This window comes from Corythoichthys intestinalis, chromosome 1, assembly GCF_030265065.1.
Source record: "Corythoichthys intestinalis isolate RoL2023-P3 chromosome 1, ASM3026506v1, whole genome shotgun sequence".
NCBI lineage: Eukaryota > Metazoa > Chordata > Actinopteri > Syngnathiformes > Syngnathidae > Corythoichthys > Corythoichthys intestinalis.
In genome coordinates this window covers 44,306,220-44,327,773 of record NC_080395.1, presented here as the reverse complement: position 1 = coordinate 44,327,773, position 21,554 = coordinate 44,306,220, and the positions used below count along the sequence as shown (strand labels likewise).

The following is a 21,554-nucleotide window of genomic DNA, read 5'->3' as shown; positions in this document are numbered from 1 at the left end:
TTGAGTGCTGCCGCACCGTGTCCATGGTTGTAATCAAGTTGCAATGCACAAAGACACGCTTCTTGTGGCTTCTTCTTCTTGGTTTTCAGCAGCAATTTTTTTCGTTCTGCGGTCAGGGCATCGAAATGGAATCGGAATTTTAAAATTCGAACCGTTCCGGGAGCATCGGAGTGCTAGAACCGGCTTCCATCGATGCTGGATGCCCAACCCTAGTAATGATACATCTATCTGGATATCGATTGGTTGACCACAAAACCAATGAATACATGAAGATGAACAAACCTGGCTGGGAATGATTGCAGCTGATTGTAGGCCATGTGCAGGACCCTCAAATTGTGGTGTCCCACTAACACAGCGCCGCAGTTTTCATCAAGGTTGTTCCTGGTTAGGTAGAGCTCCTGCAGGGTACTCAGACTGTCATCTGATTGGCCGCAGGAAGGAATACTTTCCAAGTTATTGGCTGAAGCGTTTAAATGCTTGAGACTGTCAAGAAAGAGAAAATAATGACAACCAATTCAAGTTAGTGTCATGTACTTTCATTTATGTCTAATTTTCACAGCCAAAACATCATTGTATGGCATTTTTACTTTTTAGGTTTTACAATCCAGTGCTGTTTTCATTAATTAAACATGCAAGTCAAGGTAAGGGTCATTTCAAGCCAAAGTGCCTAATGAAATGTTCGTTGGAGGGCAATCATGCGTCGCGAATCCACCGTGATTACGCCTCAGCATTTGAGACACAAAACTCCATTAGAGCACTAATGGGTGTTAAGTGATTTAGCTGACAGGAAACAGACGGCTAAAACTGGCTCACGTTGCAGTTTAGTACATCGATCTGCACCGCAGTGCTTGCATACACGCTCAAATATAATACTTTAGTTGTCACATCAAACTAACGCAACAAACTAGGAAGACCAAACCAATGGTACACAGTCATGTATCGATAGAATATTTAAAGATATTAGCTGGACTCACTTTAAGGCCTTGAAGAAGAGACTCTCTGGGAGTTCTCCTAGTTTGTTGTGCTGGACATCCAGGACCTCCAGGGGGACATGCTCCAGCAGGTCAGGCAGTTTCTGCAAGCGATTGCTCCCCACATGAAGCTTCTTCAAACTCAAACTGCTAAGCAACCTGTCAAGAAAGTGTGTCCCTGAATGGTCAGAATACAACAGGAAATTTTATTATACAGTGTATCACAAAAGTGAATACACCCCTCGCATTTCTACAGATATTTAAGTATATCTTTTCATGGGACAACACTGACAAAATGACACTTTGACACAATGAAAAGTAGTCTTTGTGCAGCTTGTATAATAGAGTTGATTTATTTTCCCCTCAAAATAACTCAAAATATAGCCATTAATATTTAAACCCCTGGCAACAAAAGTGAGTACACCGCATGGGAACTATGTACAGTACATCCCCTATATGTCCAAATTGAATACTGCTTGTCATTTTCCCTCCAAAATGTCATGTGACTTGTTACACGGGTGCTGTCAGCATTGCTGCAGAGATTTACAAGGTGGGGGGTCAGCCTTTTAGTGCTCAGACCATATGCCGTACTCTATATCAAATTGGTGTGCATGGTTGTCACCCCAGGAGGAAGCCTCTTCTGAAGACGGTGCACTAGAAAGCCCTCAAACAGTTTGCTGAAGACATGTCAACAAAGCACATGGATTACTGGAACCGTGTCCTATGTTCTGATGAGACGGAGATTAATTTGTTTGGTTCGGATGGTCTCAAGCATGTGTGGCGGCGACCAGGTGAGGAGTACAAAGATAAGTGTGTCATGCCTACAGTCAAGCATGGTGGTGGGAATGACCCCCCCACCTCTGCAATCTCTGCAGCAATGCTGACAGCACTCCTGTAACGTGTCACATGACATTTTGGAGGGAAAATGACAAGCAGTACTCAATTTGGACATTTGGGGATGTTTGTAGTTTCTAAGGGGTGTACTCACTTTTGTTGCCAGGGGTTTAGATATTAATGGCTAGTTTTGAGTTATTTAGGGGAAAATAAATGAACTCTATTATATATGCTGCACACAGACTACTTTTCATTGCGTCAAAGTGTAATTTTGTCAGTGTTGTCCCATGAAAAGATATACTTAAATATCTGCAGAAATGCAAAGGGTGTACTCATTTTTGTGATACACTGTATGTAAGGGCAGCACACTTAGCCGTCTAACTCATTCACTGACATTGAGAGCGATAGAAGTCAAATACATTTGAACTAGAATGGCTAGCACTGAATGATCATGTTTAAATCCGACAGCGACAGACATCCAATCCATATGGAATGTTAGGGGATGACAGTGATCGACAGCCCTCCCAGTGCAAATAGATTGGACACTTATCGGCATCAATCACAGCCAATGAGTTGAAGGCAGTTGATACATAATGTCAATAGATGCAACAAGAAATATATTGTCAAAGCACTACTTTTGTATAAACTAGAAAATGCACTTTCTGTAGAAATTGCATGAGAAAGCTTTCATGCTGGTTGGTAGACTCCCGTAGGTCACTTCCTGTTGACTTTGGACATTTACAGGTCACTTCCTGATGATTTTGTTTCATTGCCTGTTGAGTTTGGTGAATTGGGCTTTTCGACTCACTTCAACATAATTTCTTACTAGCAAGATGCCACTAGGTGTCTTTTAGAGCTAAAGACAAGGTTTAGTATAAATGACATTCAAATAAAAGATAGTTGTTGCTCAAAGTATTTAAGTATGCAAATTGTAAATTTCTTAGACTGCTAATCATGGACAAAAATATGTTTAAAAAAAAACAAGAAAGAAACAAAGAAAGAAAGACGCGGCCATTTTGTGATGTCAAATATATACGCATACACTGCTGACCAAAAGTATTGGCACCCCTGCTATTCTGTCAGATAATGCTCAGTTTCTCTCAGAAAATGATTGCAATTACAAATGCAAAACTCAAAAAATGGGCTGGACAAAAGTGTTGGCACCCTTTCAAAAATCATGTGATGCTTCTCTTAATTTGTGTGCCTGCTACTTACCTGTGGCACATAACAGGTGTTGGCAATAACTAAATCACACTTGCAGCCAGTTAAAATGGATTAAGGTTGACTCAACCTCTGTCCTGTGTCCTGTGTCCTTGTGTGTACCACATTGAGCATGGTGAAAAGAAAGAAGACCAAAGATCTGTCTGAGGACTTGAGAAGCAAAATTGTGAGGAAGCATGGGCAATCTCAAGGCTACAAGTCCATCTCCAAAGACCTGAATGTTCCAGTGTCTACCGTGCGCAGTGTAAATAAGTGTAAAGCCCATGGCACCGTGGCTAACCTCCCTAGATGTGGACGGAAAAGAAAAAAAAGACAAAAAATTTCAACGAAAGATTGTGCGGATGTTGGATAAAGAACCTTGACTAACATCCAAACAAGTTCAAGCTGTCCTGCAGTCTGAGGGTACAACAGTGTCAACCCGTACTATCCGTCGGCGTCTGAATGAAAAGGGACTCTATGGCAGGATACCCAGAAAGACCCCACTTCTGACCCGGAGACATAAAAAAGCCAGGAGTTCGCCAAAACATATCTGAGAAAAAACGTTTTGGAAGAATGTTCTCTAGTCAGATGAGACAAAAGTAGAGCTTTTTGGGAAAATGCCTCAACATAGAGTTTACAGGTGGAAAAAATGAGGCCTTCAAAGAAAAGAACACAGTCCCCACAGTTTAACATGGCAGAGGTCCCCTGATTTTTTTGGAGTTGCTTTGCTGCCTCAGGAACTGGACTGCTTGACATTGTGCATGGCATTATGAAGTCTGAAGACTACCAACAAATTTTCCAGCATAATGTAGGGCCAAGTGTGAGAAAGCTGGGTCTCTCACAGAGGACATGGGCCTTTCAGCAGGACAATGACCCAAAACACACTTCAAAAAGCGCTAGAAAATGGTTTAAGAGAAACACTGGAGACTTCTGAAGTGGCCAGCAATGAGTCCAGACCTGAATCATGAGGAACACCAGTGAAGAGATCTGAAAATGGCAGTTTGGAGAAGAAACCCTTTAAATCTCAGAGACCTGGAGCAGTTGGCCAAAGAACAATGGTCTAAAATTCCAGCAGTGAATTGTAAGAATCTCACTGATGGATACCGGAAGCAGTTGTTCGCAGTTATTTTGTCTAAAAGTTGTGCTACCAAGTATTAGGCTGAGGGTGTCAGTACTTTTGTCTGGCCCATTTTTGGTGTTTTGTGTAAAATGTTAATGATTAAATTTTTTTTTTCATTCTCTTTTGTGTTTTTTCATTGCAAGCAAAATAAATGAAGATATTACTACCAAAGCATTTGTAATTGCAATCATTTTCTGGGAGAAATTGAGCATTATCTGACAGAATTGCAGGGGTGCCAGTACTTTTGACCAGCATTGTACGCTCTAGCAGGCAAAAGCAAAGGTGCATGTGATTATGGTTACCGGTATTAATGACATAATGAGAAAGAGAGGGTAATATGGCATACTCACATTTGATTGGCTAAAATAATACCGGCATTGATGTTGATTTACAGATAATGATCTGCCCCCATGCCGACCGGCCACTTTCTGGAAATACAGGCCTTTTTCTGATCTTTTTCTGCACTATTACACGTCAGAAAAAATAAATTGTGTGCTATTTTTTCAATTTCCCTAAACAATATTCTTTCCGCATGGAAGCACATGAGAAAAGTATTGTCTTCTCTTCAAGCATTGCATTTTAATGGCTGATATAATGACAAAGTGTGCCAAAAAATGAAGTTCTTTTGGCGGAGAATAATATAGTGGTTTTCACTAACAATGATGCGCCAAATGAAAAAAAGGAATTTTTTGGGATGTCCTCTTTTTTTCCCTTTTGTTTACTATGTGTCATGATACACAGGTGCGATACCATTTACATAGCTGTTGCAGTAAGACCAACACACTTGGAGATGGAAATTTGGCTTCACATAGGAAATGAAGGAGGGGGGCACACAGGAGCCTCACAGTTTGTTTTCCTCAAAGTGCAAATCCTAACCTGGAAGGAAGCTCAGCGAGGAGGTTGTGCGTGACATCCAGCGTCTCCATTTTTTTGCAGTCACACACCCAATCTGGTAGGTGCTCCATAAGATTCCTGTCTCAACACACAAACACTCACCTTGGTATAGTACATTAAATATAACAGATATGCAATTAATCCTATTCAACTCACTGTGATAAATCCAAGTGTGTCAGTTGGCTCGGGACCGTGGAAATATTGACTGCACTGAGGCCTGAAAACCAGTTATGTCTTTATATTATTATACTATTTAGGATGCATTGATACCTTATTTGCGCACTTACGATTGCTGCCGGCTTGAAGCATGCGCAACGCAAAGCCGTTGACTGTCACTGTCCTCAACTGGTTGCGTTGGCAGTGGAGAGTCTCCAAGCTGCAGATGGAAGTGAGGTCCAGTGAGTCTAAAAAGTTGTCTCTCAGGTCCAGATTGGTCAGCTGAGTCACGTTTTCTGGACATTCACTTTTCACGCAGCGGAGTCCATTTAGCCTGCATGACACAGCAAATGAAAGAAAGGTTAAGTTGCTTTTTTATAGTCTTCTAGTTAGGGTCATTCCAGAACTGCAGGACGGTCGAGTTACAATGAAAACGAAATTTAAATGTCATTTTTGGGCAACTATTTGTTTCATTGGTGTCTCTTGTAATGGTGGGAACATTTTATTTTGATAAAAATAATATTTCAGATCTAAATTATTATTAGTGAAACATGTCTCACAATATGCACACAACCCTGTTACCATCACCTTTCAATCATGGTAGAAAAAAAGCGGTGAATCACATGTTATGCTAGACCAGTGGTTCTTAACCAGGGTTCGATCGAACCCAGGGACTCGGTGAGTAAGTCTAAGGGGTTCGGCGAAGGTAAAAAAAAAAAAAAAAACGTAGAGCCCTATTTTCGTTCGCTGGATAAATCTAGGCAAAGCTGCTTTTTAGACCAGGTTATGGACTGGTTTGCTCCCAATTTACAGGCTTAACCAATTTCTTTTAACTACTGGTCCTCGATCTGATGGAAGGAGGAACTGGTTTCCTTAGTGGAAGGTTGGCTCGCACTTGGTATAAGGGAATACAACAGACCAATGGGAAGCGTGGACTCAAATTTTGACCGGTTTATAAAACATGCTGTCAAAATAAGGAATTTTGAACAGGATATTTGTTAAATTTTTTAGCTGGCTTGCTTGGATAAATCGGTTTTGAATTTGGAAAAAAAAAAGCTTTATTACCTAATTCCAAAGGGTTCAGTGAATGAACAAGTGAAATTTGTGGGGTTCGGTACCTTTAGCAAGGTGAAGATCCACTGTGCTAGACATTATATCATCAGACAGTTTTCCCAAAAACAGAACATGCTGAGTAAATTTGTCCTTGTTCTATTTTTCATATTTTTTAGGGCTGTCAAAATTATCGCATTAACGGGCGGTAATTAATTTCTTTAATTAATCACGTTAAAATATTTGACGCATTTAACGCACATGCCCCACTCAAACAGATTAAAATGATAGCACAGTGTCATGTCCACTTGTTACTTGTGTTTTTTGGTGTTTTGTCGCTCTCTGCTGGCGCTTGGGTACGACTGATTTCATGGGTTTCAGCAATATGAGGATTGTGTAATTATTGACATCAACAATGGCGAGCTAATAGTTTATTTTTTGATTGAAAATTTTACAAATTTTATTAAAACGAAAACATTAAAAGGGGTTCTAATATAACATTTCTATAACTTGTATTAACATTTATCATTTAAGAACTACAAGTCTTTCTATCCATGGATCGCTTTAACAGAACGTTAATAATGTTAATGCCATCTTGTTGATTTATTGTTATAATAAACAAATACAGTACTTATGTACCGTATGTTGAATGTATATATCCGTCTTGTGTCTTATCTTTCCATTCCAACAACAATTTACATAAAAATATGGCATATTTTATAGATGGTTTGAATTGCGATTAATTACGATTAATTAATTTTTAAGCTGTGATTAACTCGATTAAAAATTTTAATCGTTTGGCAGCCCTAATATTACCAATATTACCCTAATATTACCAGGATAATAGTTTATAAAACCATTATCCTGATTGATACATGCAACCCTGTTACACATATGATCAGGGTAGAACTTTTTTTTTTTTTTTTTACTATATATCCACATAAGTGTTTCCTTTTGAACAACAGTAGGAGCTAGATTCTACTACTGAGGAAAAAAACAATTGCAACCCTGTTACTGTCTTTATGCAAAATATTGTAAATATCAAATAGTCATTAAAATTTTACTATCGAGCAGTAAGCTGAGCTAATCAAGCCTTTGATCACTCACTGATGAATATGTAGTAGAAAGTCAGAGAAGTGAAGGCTTATTTTTCAAGAATTTTGAAAAAAAAACAATGTCCTCCAATTCTGGAACGACACAGCAAACTCAATAGCTGCCATTAAGTTAGACGTTAGACGTCCAATCCAATTTAACTGGGAAGAGCCACAGTTTAACTCCAATAGTTGACACTTAAGACCTTTAACCCTTTATAGAGGAAGTGACTATTGTGGCAAATAAAAAAACTTTATATATACGAAATTATTATTATTATTATATAATTTTGTCATTATTAATAATTATTTAAATTAATACAATGTTAATAAAATGAATAAAAACAGAAATACACACTGGTTAGGGCCCCAAGACACACTTTAAACTTTTTTATTCCCACAGTACGTATTCAACTAATCACATGACATTGATAGCGTTAGATGTCCAATTTATTTAAACTGAGAAGACTGGGAATACTCATGTTTCAGTGCCATTAACGGTATTAGACATCCAATCCGTTTTGATTGTCAAATGGTCAAAGGCTAGGTTGATACTGCATTGTTCATGCACAATTCCGATTTTTTTTTTTCATATCTGTTTTTTTTTGGCCTGCCCCTTCAAACAGCCTTTGTCCATTGAGCCAGTTCAAGTATTACGCATGCGCACTAATTCGAAGTCCGACACGTGCCGAGCAAACTGACGCGCATGCGCAGAAGCATCAAAACAAATGCTGGTTGTTCGTCATTCAAGGGTGATCATATTTCGATTTCCGAAAAGAAGACACAAATAACAGACATTAATAATTCCCGTTTAGTCTTATATTCAAAGTTAATATAGATTGATAGAATACATGCACGTACTGTGCGTGCGTGACGCACACACATAAGCCTTATGTGTGTGCGTCAGTTTGCCCTGACTCAGCCATGCAAGCAATAATGAAATATTGCTTATTTGTCGCACAGAAAGAAAACTGAGCATTATCAGGTTCATCCTTTTCTTTATATATATTTTTTTATGCCTGTGGCGTAATAGCGTGCCGCACGAATGCTATTATTAGACCGTGACGTCCTACAGAGGACGAAGAGGTAAGCCATTTTGATATTTTTACTTAGTTTTAGCGTGGCGTTTTGCCGTGCTGCTTCTGTCTGACCATGAATGACCTGAAAAAAATTAAAATGGTATCCTGACTGCTACTGTTGTTACCTTTTCTGTTGTAAAAAAAACACACAACTTTCGTAAGGGGGAAATGTAAATAAATTATAGAATTAAGATTTGTTATTAATAAAAAAATCATAAGCGTTCGTTGGCTTTCACTAAGTAGCATTTGCAATCGCTACACAAAAATAGCAATGTAAACTTCCCCCAAGAACGGTCAGAGACGTAAGACAACCAGAGGATATAATATATATGAAAGACAGGGCATATGGTTGTAAAGGATGGATTGTTGAAACAGGAGAATGTCATTGTCAATGTCTTAAGGCAATGCACACAAGAAAAAGGTGTTGATAAAAAAGCTACCGCTGGATCAGGTCGGCTTTTTCCCGTCTTTTTCAGCCCTCAAAACTCAAGCCATCTCTTCAACTACACATTTGTATGTTCTTCCACATCTTTACCAGAGAATTTGGCACCAGGAGACATCATTTTCAGAGAGAATTGGTAAGTTTAGCTCAGTAAACATCTCGTTCATACACTATTTCCATGCATTTACTATGAGGGACAAACGGGAGGTTGACCCGCTTAGCAACAATTGCTAACATCATGAATATTAATGAGCAAAAGTGACATGTTGCTTGCGGTACGCCATTGCTGCATGAATTCCGATTTGGTAGACTTGACAGTTCAGACCGCCGCCACATTCTGGAAAAGTTTGGCCCAGATCGGATTTAAACCACATACGAAAGTGACCCAGATCGGATTTGAAATGGTCCACTTCTATGCGACTTGTCCCATTCAGACAGTCAACTTAACGCCTCACTCGAGTCGGAAGAACATGAAAAAGTCAGATTTGTGCATTAAGACCTGCAGTCTGAACCTAGCGAAATGTAAAATGTCTCAACAGTCAAAATAGATTGGACGTCTAGCGCTGATAATGGCACTGAAACATGAGCATTCACTGTAAGTCTTCCCAGTCTAATGCCATCAATGCTACACGATTATTTGAATACGTATTGTGTGGAGGGGAAAAAATGAGTGTTTCTTGGGGCCGTAACAAGTGTGTACTGGTGTGTACCACTGTCAAATGGTCAAAATCCCTCAAAAGTCAAAATGGATTGGGCGTCTAGGTCCGTTAGTGAACAGCCAATGAGTTCATTAATGACTTCATTTTCCCGCTCACTAATTCCCCACAGAAGTACCTTGTCTTTGTACAGTAAACACATCCACTTATTATTTTACCCACATCCCATTCCAGGGCACTAGTTGAGTTCTCAGCCGGCCTAGGGCGGGGCAGATGTCGAGTGTTCGGAGGAAATATGAGCAAGAAATAAAAAGAAAAAAAAAATCAATGAGCGAGGAACGGCCGTTCTCCAACAGCACCAGTGAGCCAACAAATACAAGTAAGTGCAACTCTAGGGAGATTTGAGGTGTGAAGAGAGAATAAAACACCTGATGATACTCTCAACAAGCTATCAGTCTTAGTCTTGTTAGAAACATAATAAACCTGAGCTGGAATGCAGAACTCGCTGAGCGTTAGGATTAAGGATGTATATTTTTCTGACAATTATTGGTGGCAGAATGGCTAGTCCCTCAATATTACCTGAGGTCGATGTGTTTGAGGTGGCTCACGCTGAGTAGAGCACACACCTCCAAACACACCACTTGATTCCCAGCCATGGACAACTTGTCCACCGCAATCAGTCTCTCCAGCACAGCGGGGATGTGATTGAAGTCGTTGAAAGAGAGGCCGAGACCGCTGAGCTGGGACAGTTCGCCTAGCTCTGCGGGCAGGGAGCTCAGGTGATTTCCGTCCAAAGACAGCGTTTGTAAGCTGGAAAAAAAAATACAGAATAAGCGTAATGTGATATAAACGAGCTTTATATATTCACAAGTGCACAAAATAATGTGCTCGGCATACGTGCATGCGTCACCTTTGGAGGTTCCCGATCTGCGCGGGTACGCTGTGCAGATTGTTACAGGAGAGGCAGAGCTCAGTGAGGGTGAGGATTTCACACACGCATTCCGGGAAAACCCCCAGACGGTTGTGAGACAAGTTCAAGCTCTTCAACTGAGAGAACCTGAAGACCACCAGAGCAGAATAATGCCATTACATCACAGCGTTAGTGTATTCCCATTGTGATTTGGACAGATTTGTCACACAAACATGGTTTCGTGAGTGACATAAGGCTCATAAGTCAAATTTTGGATGGATAACAACACGTCCCAAGTGAGTGTTTCTGTACCGGTGATCAGTTCCAAGAATAAAACTTTATGGCAGTTAAAGTGTAAGGAAGCCCGTATGACGTAATTAATATTAAATAGGCCAGTTCGAATATTGCCCATAGTTAGCTGGGATTGGTCCAGCTACCCCGTGACCCTTGTGAGGATAAGCGGCTCGGACAATAAATGAAAAAAAATTAGATTATTTAACCCTATATAGGGGCAAGTGACTCTTTTTGGTAAATTCAAAAAGCTTAAAAGACTTGGGGTTCAGATATGAGGACATCCAAAAAATGCGATGTACACATATGTTGACGCCATATCTCAATGATAATTACTCATTTTCATTTGTTTATTATTCATTATTTTGTTTTTGTATATTTATTTTTATATATTTTTAATGAATAAATAATTTTAAAGATTAATAAAATGTTAATAAAAACAAAATTAATACAATTAAAATGCATAGGTTATGGTCTCCAATTACTCTGTAAAGTTTTTTTGTCATAGTATTTTATTCATTGACAACAGTATATTCATTAAAACTAGGAAGACTGGCTGTGAATGCTCATCTTTCAATGCAATTAACTGCACTAGACATCCAATCCATTTTGACTGGGAGTGCTGCCAGTGATCAGTCAAAAAGGCTTGGACGTCTAGCACCGTCAATGCCAGACCAAAGACTTCACTATCAGTTGACGAGACCAGGTCCAGGCAGAGCGCCGTGACAGCTTTCACTGTGATAAACTCAAACACACGCCGCGTTCTAACACCGGATTTAGGTGTAAACAGGACGAAAGTTTTAGTGCATACAGTACAAGCAGGCAGAAGTGTCTCAAGAGTGATTTGGTCGAGGATTCAAGGTAGCTATTGTATAAAATAGCACTACGCATGCACTTTGAAACATTGTGAAGAAAAAAATGAAATGAATGGAAACTATTAGCGTAACTTTAGCTTGAAATATTTACGCAAAATGAATGATAACTGCCCGTTTTTTGTTTTTAACCAAGGATCTAGACCAGGGGTCCCCAAACTACGGTCCGCGGGCCGGATACGGCCCGTCACCACATTTAGTCTGGCCCCCTGAACAATACCAGAGAGCATTTTGATTTTTTTTTTTTTTTTTTTTCTTCAATAGTGTTATTTATTTCCTGGCTTTTTTCTGTGAAGAACCCAAAGAGGGTTATTTGGTTATTATCTATTATATTATATTATATTTAGGGCTGTCAAACGATTAAATTTTTTAATCGAGTTAATTACAGCTTAAAAATTAATTAATCGTAATTCATCGCAATTAATCGCAATTCAAACCATCTATAAAATATGCCATATTTTTCTGTAAATTATATATATATAGTCTGTAAAATAATTTGTTGGAATGGAAAAATAAGACACAAGATGGATATATACATTCAACATACGGTACATAAGGACTGTAGTTGGCATTTCACTCTACTGTCATTTAAATCTGTCTATGCTGTCCTCACTCCGAAGCGTCTACTTTTTCCAAAGCTAGACAGCTAGTGAACGACGCCCTAATAATCAGACTTCTTCCTTTTTCATCTGACTTATTAATAAAATGGCCTCAAACCATTGTCCTCTTTAGACCGTCGTAAAACTACAAAAAAAAGTACACAAGCATTGCATTAGCAACAACATTAGCTTAGCACGCTATACAGGCTCACTAAACATAAACAAAAAGCGTCTCATACAAAAAATATAACATTTCGCTTACTAATATAATATGTACATTCTTTACAACAACCATACTTACGGACAAATCTTGTCCAAGGATCATATAAGCACAACATTACAACGTAGGCGTCAGCCCGAGACGTCGTGCAGCCATATTGAACTGGCAAAAAAACAATAAACCATGTCGCAAAGCGACCACAAGAGTTCGCTGTTACAGCACAAAAAGCCTTGCTGTAAAACTTACCAAAAGGCAGAATACTGTCTGAGCGGGACATGTGCGTTAATTGCGTCAAATATTTTAACGTGATTAATTTTAAAAAATTAATTACCGCGCGTTAACGCGATAATTTTGACAGCCCTAGTTATATTATATTATATTATATTATATCATATTATATATTTTTTTTATTTACTTTTGTTCCATGAAGAATCCAGAAAGGGTTGTTTGATTGTGGCTTTCTGAAAAACAACAAATCTTTACATTTAGGCACTCCTGCAATCGTCACACTTTTTCTGTTACAAACTGACCCCGCCCCCTCATCAGAGAAGGGAAAAGTTATGTGGCCCTCACAAGAAAAAGTTTGGGGACCCCTGATTTAGACTGTTTTACGTTCATATCTATAGAAACTCCGGGATTTACGCGTTTATTTGAGGCCGCTGCTCATGGAAACTCATATATGCCTAAGGGAGGTGGCTGTTTTGGTTTTAGGTCGCTAGCAGCTTTGGTTTTGAAAATAGTTGAATTTTACGTGTATGAAAATAGGACCCCTACGGAGCGGCCCTGCGCTCTGTTTCCCATCAACTGATACTGAAGTCTATGGCCAGACAATGAGTTAAATGAGTGGCCTATAAACGGTTAAATACTGATCATCTCTTCTCTCAAAACCAATTTTCCTAGAATGGCTGTATATGACTCGCGTATCAACTGATGAAATGAAAAATTTGTTGTGTTAAATCTATATGTCGAATAATAAAGTTCTACTATCTAATGCCAGTAAAACTATTTATGGTAAAGCATGAACTCATTAGTGTTGATGTCATTTTTTTACCTAGGGAGATGAAGCAGACCACCAGGCCCCAGCAGGCTCATAAAGTTGTGTCGCAAGTTGAGGTGGGTGACGTCTTGACTGTAAAAGAGATACTCAGGCACTGCCTCAAGACTGTAGCATGACAGGTCCACCAGGCTGACAGTCTGCGACACCATCTTACAAAAAAAGTACGCAGGTTAAAAAAAAGAGAACACGTTAACACTGTTAGCTAGAGCAGAAGGGTCCATTTTAAGAAAGGTCCACCACATATTGCCAGTTATTTCAGAGCATTTTGACTGATTTTTCCAAGAACCACGGAATGTGTTCCATGATTACCAGAGGTGGGTAGAGTAGCCAAGAATTTTACTCAAGTAAGAGTAGCGTTACTTCAAAATAATATTACTCAAGTAAAAGTCGTCATCCGAAAAATGTGCACAAGTAAAAACGTATCCAGTGAAAAGAATAAAGTAATGAGTAACTGCTTCTTTTAGTTTTTTTCAATGTTTTTTTTCTCTCAGCACAAACTTATGTGTATGAACTGTTGTTATAATGATACTGTACAATAACCCATTACAGAAATTACAAAAAAAAGAAAAAAAAAATATTGAATGCCAGCGAGAGAAAAAAAAAAAAGACAGAAAAGAAGCATTATTCGCACAAAGAGCATGAGTGCTCTCTAGTGGAGAAAATAGTTCCTAATTTGAATAGTGAATACTGTAGTTCCTTCATAGTTACTATTATGAAATTAATGGGATCATTTCTCCAGTTTTCCGTGGTCTATTGGAGCCAAATTAAAACTGGGAGAGAGGTTTAAATCTGTGCTTTCAAGTCATGTTGAGGGCAGCATTCTATGTCCAATACAGTGGTACCTCTACAGACGAAGTTAATTCATTCCAGGACCTTGATTGTAGGTCGAAATGGTCGTATGTCAAGCAGGATTGTCCCATAGGAATACATTATAATTCCATTAATTCGTTCCACAGCCAAAAAACCTACACTAAATCCTTAATAAATACTGCTGGTACTATTACAAATGGCAATTACACATAGCAAAACAAATAAATTATACATAAAAACCGGAATAATATAATAATAATAATAACAATAATAATAATAATAATTCCTGTATAATGTAACGAATCGGTTTCTAATGTGGCGGACGTTTTTTGCTGTACCTGAATGCACCGCACCCGAGAGCGGTGAGCTTGAGGGTTTCACTTTCACTTTCAATGTTTTCTTGAGAACACCGAACTTTGGCGGTCAGGAGGCGTTTTGTGTTGAATAAGTTGTGAAATAAATGATAAAAATGTGACGAAGCTGGCAATTTCTTTGGCAATGTTACCACAATAATAATTGTCAGCTTAATTTATAAAGAGTGGCGAACGGTGGTCGGAGGAGAACCGCGGAGATGTATTGTTGAGCCAGTTCACAGATGCGCACTCCACGCTCATATTTTTCTATAATTTGCATCTTCATTTGGAAGGTAAGCGTCACCTTTTTCCTTGTTTTACCACCTGTACCAACCTTTTTGAAACCTGAGTTGATTTCTCACACATGAAAATCCGCCATGCGTTCGTCTGCGGTGCTGTCATGTCGTCATATTTCGAGCATGTCGTCAGATGTAGAAACAAATGGCGGCTCAAATTTTACGTCGGATGTCGAAAAGATCGTGTGTCGAAGCGATCGTATGTCATGGTACCACTGTACTTCCTTTTTTACGGTGATTTAAAGACGCCACGTGATTGAACAGGCTGGAGTGATCATAGAATGGCAAGCTTGCGTGAGATAGGTGTAATGGAGTCATGTGATTATAGTTGCGACGTCTCATTAGTGAAATTGGGATAGCTACTCTTAGCATCGCTGACAGAAAAATTATAAATCTAATACGTAATATAAAGAGGGAAAATGTAACGACTCTTTTGTAGCCCAAAGTAGCGCGGTAAGAATAGTGTTTTTTTCTTCACAAATCTACTGAAGTAAAAGTAAAAAGTATGGCTTAGCAAAACTGCTCTTAGAACAGTGGTTCTTAACCTGGGTTCGATCGAACCCCAGGGGTTCGGTGAGTAAGTATAAGGGGTTTGGCAAAGGTAAAAAAACGCAGAGCTCTATTTTCGTGCACTGGATAAATCTAAGCAAAGTGGCTTTTTAGACCAGGTTTTGGACTGGTTTGCTCCCAATTTATAGGATTAACCAATTTCTCTTAACTGCTAGTCCTCCATCTGATGGAAGGAGGAACTGGTTTGCTCAGTGGAAGGTTGGCTCGCACTTGGTATGCGTGAATATAACAGATCAATGGGCAGCATGGTCTTAAACTTTGACCTGTTTATAAAACATGCTGTCAAAATGAGAAGAATTTGAACGGGAAATTTGCTAAATGTTTGCTTGCTTGCTTGCTTAGATATACAGTGCCTTGCAAAAGTATTCGGCCCCCTTGAATCTTGCAACCTTTCACCACATATCAGGCTTCAAACATAAAGATATGAAATTTAATTTTTTTGTCAAGAATCAACAACAAGTGGGACACAATCGTGAAGTGGAACAACATTTATTGGATAATTTAATCTTTTTTAACAAATAAAAAACTGAAAAGTGGGGCGTGCAATATTATTCGGCCCCTTTACTTTCAGTGCAGCAAACTCACTCCAGAAGTTCAGTGAGGATCTCTGAATGATCCAATGTTGTCCTAAATGACCGATGATGATAAACAGAACCCAAATGTGTGTAATCAAGTCTCCTTATAAATGCACCTGCTCTGTGATAGTCTCAGGGTTCTGTTTAAAGTGCAGAGAGCATTATGAAAACCAAGGAACACACCAGGCAGGTCCGAGATACTGTTGTGGAGAAGTTTAAAGCCGGATTTGGATACAAAAAGATTTCCCAAGCTTTAAACATGTCAAGGAGCACTGTGCAAGCCATCATATTGAAATGGAAGGAGCATCAGACCACTGCAAATCTACCAAGACCCGGCCGTCCTTCCAAGCTTTCTTCTCAAACAAGGAGAAAACTGATCAGAGATGCAGCCAAGAGGCCCATGATCACTCTGGATGAACTGCAGAGATCTACAGCTGAGGTGGGAGAGTCTGTCCATAGGACAACAATCAGTCGTACACTGCACAAATCTGGCCTTTATGGACGAGTGGCAAGAAGAAAGCCATTTCTCAAAGATATCCATAAAAAGTCTCGTTTAAAGTTTGCCACAAGCCACCTGAGAGACACACCAAACATGTGGAAGAAGGTGCTCTGTTCAGATGAAACCAAAATTGAACTTTTTGGCCACAATGCAAAACGATATGTTTGGCGTAAAAGCAACACAGCTCATCACCCTGAACACACCATCCCCACTGTCAAACATGGTGGTGGCAGCATCATGATTTGGGCCTGCTTTTCTTCAGCAGGGACAGGGAAGATGGTTAAAATTGACGGGAAGATGGATGCAGCCAAATACAGGAACATTATGGAAGAAAACCTGTTGGTATCTGCACAAGACCTGAGGCTGGGACGGAGATTTATCTTCCAACAGGACAATGATCCAAAACATAAAGCCAAATCTACAATGGAATGGTTAAAAAATAAGCGTATCCAGGTGTTAGAATGGCCAAGTCAAAGTCCAGACCTGAATCCAATCGAGAATCTGTGGAAAGAGCTGAAGACTGCTGTTCACAAACACTCTCCATCCAACCTCACTGAGCTCGAGCTGTTTTGCAAGGAAGAATGGGCAAGAATGTCAGTCTCTCGATGTGCAAAACTGATAGAAACATACCCCAAGCGACTTGCAGCTGTAATTGGAGCAAAAGGTGGCGCTACAAAGTATTAACGCAAGGGGGCCGAATAATATTGCACGCCCCACTTTTCAGTTTTTTATTTGTTAAAAAAGTTTAAATTATCCAATAAATTTTGTTCCACTTCACGATTGTGTCCCACTTGTTGTTGATTCTTGACAAAAAATTAAAATTTTATATCTTTATGTTTGAAGCCTGAAATGTGGCGAAAGGTTGCAAGGTTCAAGGGGGCCGAATACTTTTGCAAGGCACTGTATATTGGCTTTGAATTTGAAAAAAAATGTTTTATTATCTAGTTCCTAAGAGTTCAGTGAATCAACATGTAAAACTTGTGGCGTTCGGTACCTTTAGCAAGGTTAAGATCCACTGTCTTAGAAGTAAATTTTTCTCAAAAAATTATTCAAGTAAATGTAGTACACATAATGCGTTACTACCAACCTCTGATGATCACATACAGACAAAATCTACCAAAGGACATAATATATAGAGTTGATAATAGGAATTTTGACATCATCCCAATAAATCCGCTAACAATATGTTGTCGGGCCTATTAATAATATTTTTGGCACGGTGTCTGATTGGGATGTGTGCGTTTGTTTCCGCACCTGTTTTGCCAGTATGCAAAGTTTTGTTACTGTTCTCGAGGCCGTATTTTTCCTTCACCGAGTTATGAACCCTAATATGACAATTGTTTGCATTTTACAGTGTTATGTTTACAAGTTCTTGAGAGCCCTTTGGTTATTGATACCTTGCTGTTGTATAATTGCCAGGTTAAGAAAGTTGTTTTTCATGAACCAAGATGACAAAAGTCTCCTCTTCTGTTGCACCAAATGTTTTATCTGCTGACAAAGCACAATACCTGTTGGGTTTATGTTTGTTTTAGAGCAGAGCTGATTGTTCAGGGGAACACATCGTCAATGATATTGCCTGATTGACTGTGATTGACTCAAATTATATGTATTTGAAAAAATTAATATGGGCACTTTATTTGAAGTCAAAACTGTTCTTGTCTTTGTTTTGTTCATTATAATAATGATAATGTCATCATTCAAATTGTGGTTCGGTCAAAGGCAAATCTATGCTGAATCAACCACTAGTATTTTTGACCTACAGGTGTTCAAAAACTCAGGTGAATATACCGTACATTGAAAAATTATATATATACATTATCGGTTATCGTATCCGTATCGACCTTGAGGAGCAGGAAGTTATCGATAATGGTTTCAAAAAATGGATATCGTTAGGACCCCTAATATATACTCATATCTTTCACCAGGAAAAACAAGTTTGATTCTACTTTATTCTGTTCTTCTGAAATCAAAAGTAGAACGCAATTATATTTCATTGAAATGCTGCCATTTCTCCCAGAAACCCTTCATGTGTAATCATAAACTCAAAAATTGACGAGTATACTCATCAATGTCAAAGAATAATTTCAAAGGTTGTAACTATCGCAACACGGATGCTAGTTTTGTCACCTAGCCATTTTCGACCGAGCTAAGTCATAAGCATAACTTGAGGCAAACCGACAAAATAAGTTCTAACAACAATAAATTTCAAAGTAGTTCGCAGTACTTCTCTGTGGACAACTACCCACATTATCCGCGAGGCTGCACGCTGAGCAGCGGCCCAGAAAATGGGCCGGCTGCTCACAGAAGCATGACATCACATAACTTGATTTGGGAAATGACAAAGACAAAACTGCTCATCTCTCACACAAACGCTGCGGCACGCTCTCTTGAAGAGCCACTGCTTTTAAGATGAATGAGACTAATTAGGTGATCCAGAGCGCAGTAAGGGATTGAATGAAGAGAGAGAGAAAGAAAACATTGTGACTCTAAATAACTGAAGCGCTGTGATAGACTAGGCAGGCTGGAGAATGGAATGACCAACTAGTTATGCATGGTCATTGACAACTGCACGGTTGCTACATAATTCATCGTTTAATGGCTAAATTTAACCTACATCTATCAACCAAATTCAGTTCCTTGACATTCATGGAAGACCTGCTGAAAAATTTACGTATCAGGTTGTTCGTACAGTGGCGCCTCAACTCACTTCTGAAAATTACCGTATTGGCCCGAATATAAGACTGTTTTTTGCGGGGGTCGTGATATATTCGCAGTCTAGACATTATACCCCTTCATGGCTCTAGATGGCGCCAGATATAATTGAAGCGAATGGTGAACTTGAGGAGTAATGTTCTGTCATGACAGATCTCAGCTACTCTCAAATTTAACAAGTTTGCATTATTTTATTGCAATGTTTTTCCCGATTCAGATTTGTTTCAAGACTACAGTTACAGTTAAACCTCACTTTGATGGTTAATGCAGTTATTGAAATTTTGTTGTTGTATCACAATAGATTGGTTTATTTACATTTAAAAAACCAGAAGCCATTCATTTACGAACGCGATTGCACTTTAGTTAACATATTTAAATGTTCAAATATTAAGATTTGAATGAGGCAAAATAACATGCTTTTTCTCTCAAATATATTGTTATAATCATTTGTTTCAGATGTACTAATATATTGTTATAATCCTTTGTTTCAGATGTACCGTAATTATTTTCTGTATAAAAATTGTGTTCAAAACATCTTTTTTTCCAAACTTGAGTCTTGAAAAAGAGTGGGTCGTCTTATAATCAGGGCCGTCTTATATTCGGGCCAATACGGTATACAGTATTCCTTGAATGAAATTAACTCATTCGCTGATATTGACAGTGATAGCCGTCTAATCCATTGGTGGAACTAATGTGAACAGGGTCCGGGTGTGATGAGTATCAACGGGCCGCTTGAGTCACATGGCTGAAGGCTGGTTTATGCCTCTGCGGCGGACCTACGCCGTCAAGGCAGACCTGATTTACGCCCCGCCGCCATAACCTGAGGTGCACCTCCACAAATTCCTGACTACGCGTTACTACAATGTGTGGTGTGGTGACCCAAATGGACAGTGATTGGTTCACTCAGACTGTTGTTTCCGGTCCAGCGCGAAATCACTGCCATTTACAAACATTTTTGCGGTAGTCTCAAAAATAGACCAAGCCGAAGAGAGGATCATCGAAGACGTCCGCAAGTACGACCAACTGTACAATGTTTCATCAAAGCATTATAAAGATTGCCAAATGGCAAGCAACTCGTGGAAGGAGATTGCTGAAAATACGAGAAAAAAATGGAAGAAACCCTGAGACAAGTATTTGTGTGTTCGGAAGTGAATGGCCACACGAAGCGGTGACCTAGCCGGCCAATAACTGCCAGCTTTTTATCACTTTATGTCATATTTTTGGTTCACGCACTTTATCTTTTTTTTTTTTTTTTTTACATATGTTTGCTGTGAGTCTGTGACTTATTTACATTTTACACTTCAAGTATATGAAGAATAAAGCACAGGTTTGGTGTCAAAAGAGTTGTCTTGATGTTTAATTTTCAACAAAAGACAGCTCACACACTTGATACATCATCACTGATTGAGAATGCCTCGGGGCTTTTACGATAATGAGTTTACCATCAAGGCTTCCATTGCAGTTTGGGTAGTTCCATAGCTGCCAGAAATCTGCTACGGCTTCCCACTCGCTGGTTGTAGGACACAGCAAAGAAATCGGACAAAACGCTGGACAACCCAGCATGCTGGCTTCCAACCGATGCTAGAATTCGTAATGTGACTGCCAGTCTCTGTGTGGCATCATCTGTCGAACAGACCACCTCCGCAACCATCTTTTGCGTCGCCTGCGCCTCTATATTTGTAATATCAACATTTGTTGTTCAATGTTGATGTGTTGAAGATCCACATTCAAGCGTTTCATCTCCGTTGCCACTGTTGTCTAACCGGAAGAAAACTCAAGGAATTCAACAAGAGTCCCCCAAAACTGCACAAACACAACGCAAAACCCCTCTAGTGGCTTGGCGGTGAATTACAGAGTAACACGTTCCCTTGACGCAGAACTTTGTATGCTCGTTGATGACGTAGAGTCTACGCCCTCACTACTCCGTCTCCGCAACGCAGAAGCAAAATTCATTAGGCTTGAGAGCGAAGTAAGGGGGGGGGGTGCTAGTGGTTACACACAACCGGCCGAGCGTGGGGAGGACATGAAATATTTGAACACCTAAACGCTATATTATAGCCCCACGCATGATATTACCATTATTTTTTACTCTCCCATCGCCCAAACAAGCCGCCTTTTACACCCGTAAACCGGGTCCCCTGGAGGTCCGGGTGTGCACGCACCCCCCTAAATTCCACCCCTGGTCCATAACATTTAGACTGGGAGGACGCTGGCAGCAATATAACAAGCAATTGAGTTAAATAATGAATTTGCTAATAGCACTCTATGGAAGGGTACCATGGACATTTTTGTCGCAG

General features: G+C 39.4%; 1 protein-coding gene across 1 annotated transcript in view; it reads right to left on the bottom strand.

Moving 5' to 3' along the window:
• phlpp2 (PH domain and leucine rich repeat protein phosphatase 2) overlaps window positions 1-21,554 on the bottom strand; it is a 75,689-nt gene that overhangs the window by 10,169 nt on the left and 43,966 nt on the right. The window contains exons 6-13 of the mRNA XM_057851793.1: window positions 13,437-13,591; window positions 10,404-10,550; window positions 10,073-10,303; window positions 5,307-5,509; window positions 5,176-5,236; window positions 5,002-5,097; window positions 975-1,130; window positions 283-483 (exon numbers count right to left, since the gene is read on the bottom strand). Coding sequence (XP_057707776.1) covers window positions 283-483; window positions 975-1,130; window positions 5,002-5,097; window positions 5,176-5,236; window positions 5,307-5,509; window positions 10,073-10,303; window positions 10,404-10,550; window positions 13,437-13,591 — 1,250 coding nt within the window. The remainder of the gene's footprint in view (window positions 1-282; window positions 484-974; window positions 1,131-5,001; window positions 5,098-5,175; window positions 5,237-5,306; window positions 5,510-10,072; window positions 10,304-10,403; window positions 10,551-13,436; window positions 13,592-21,554) is intronic.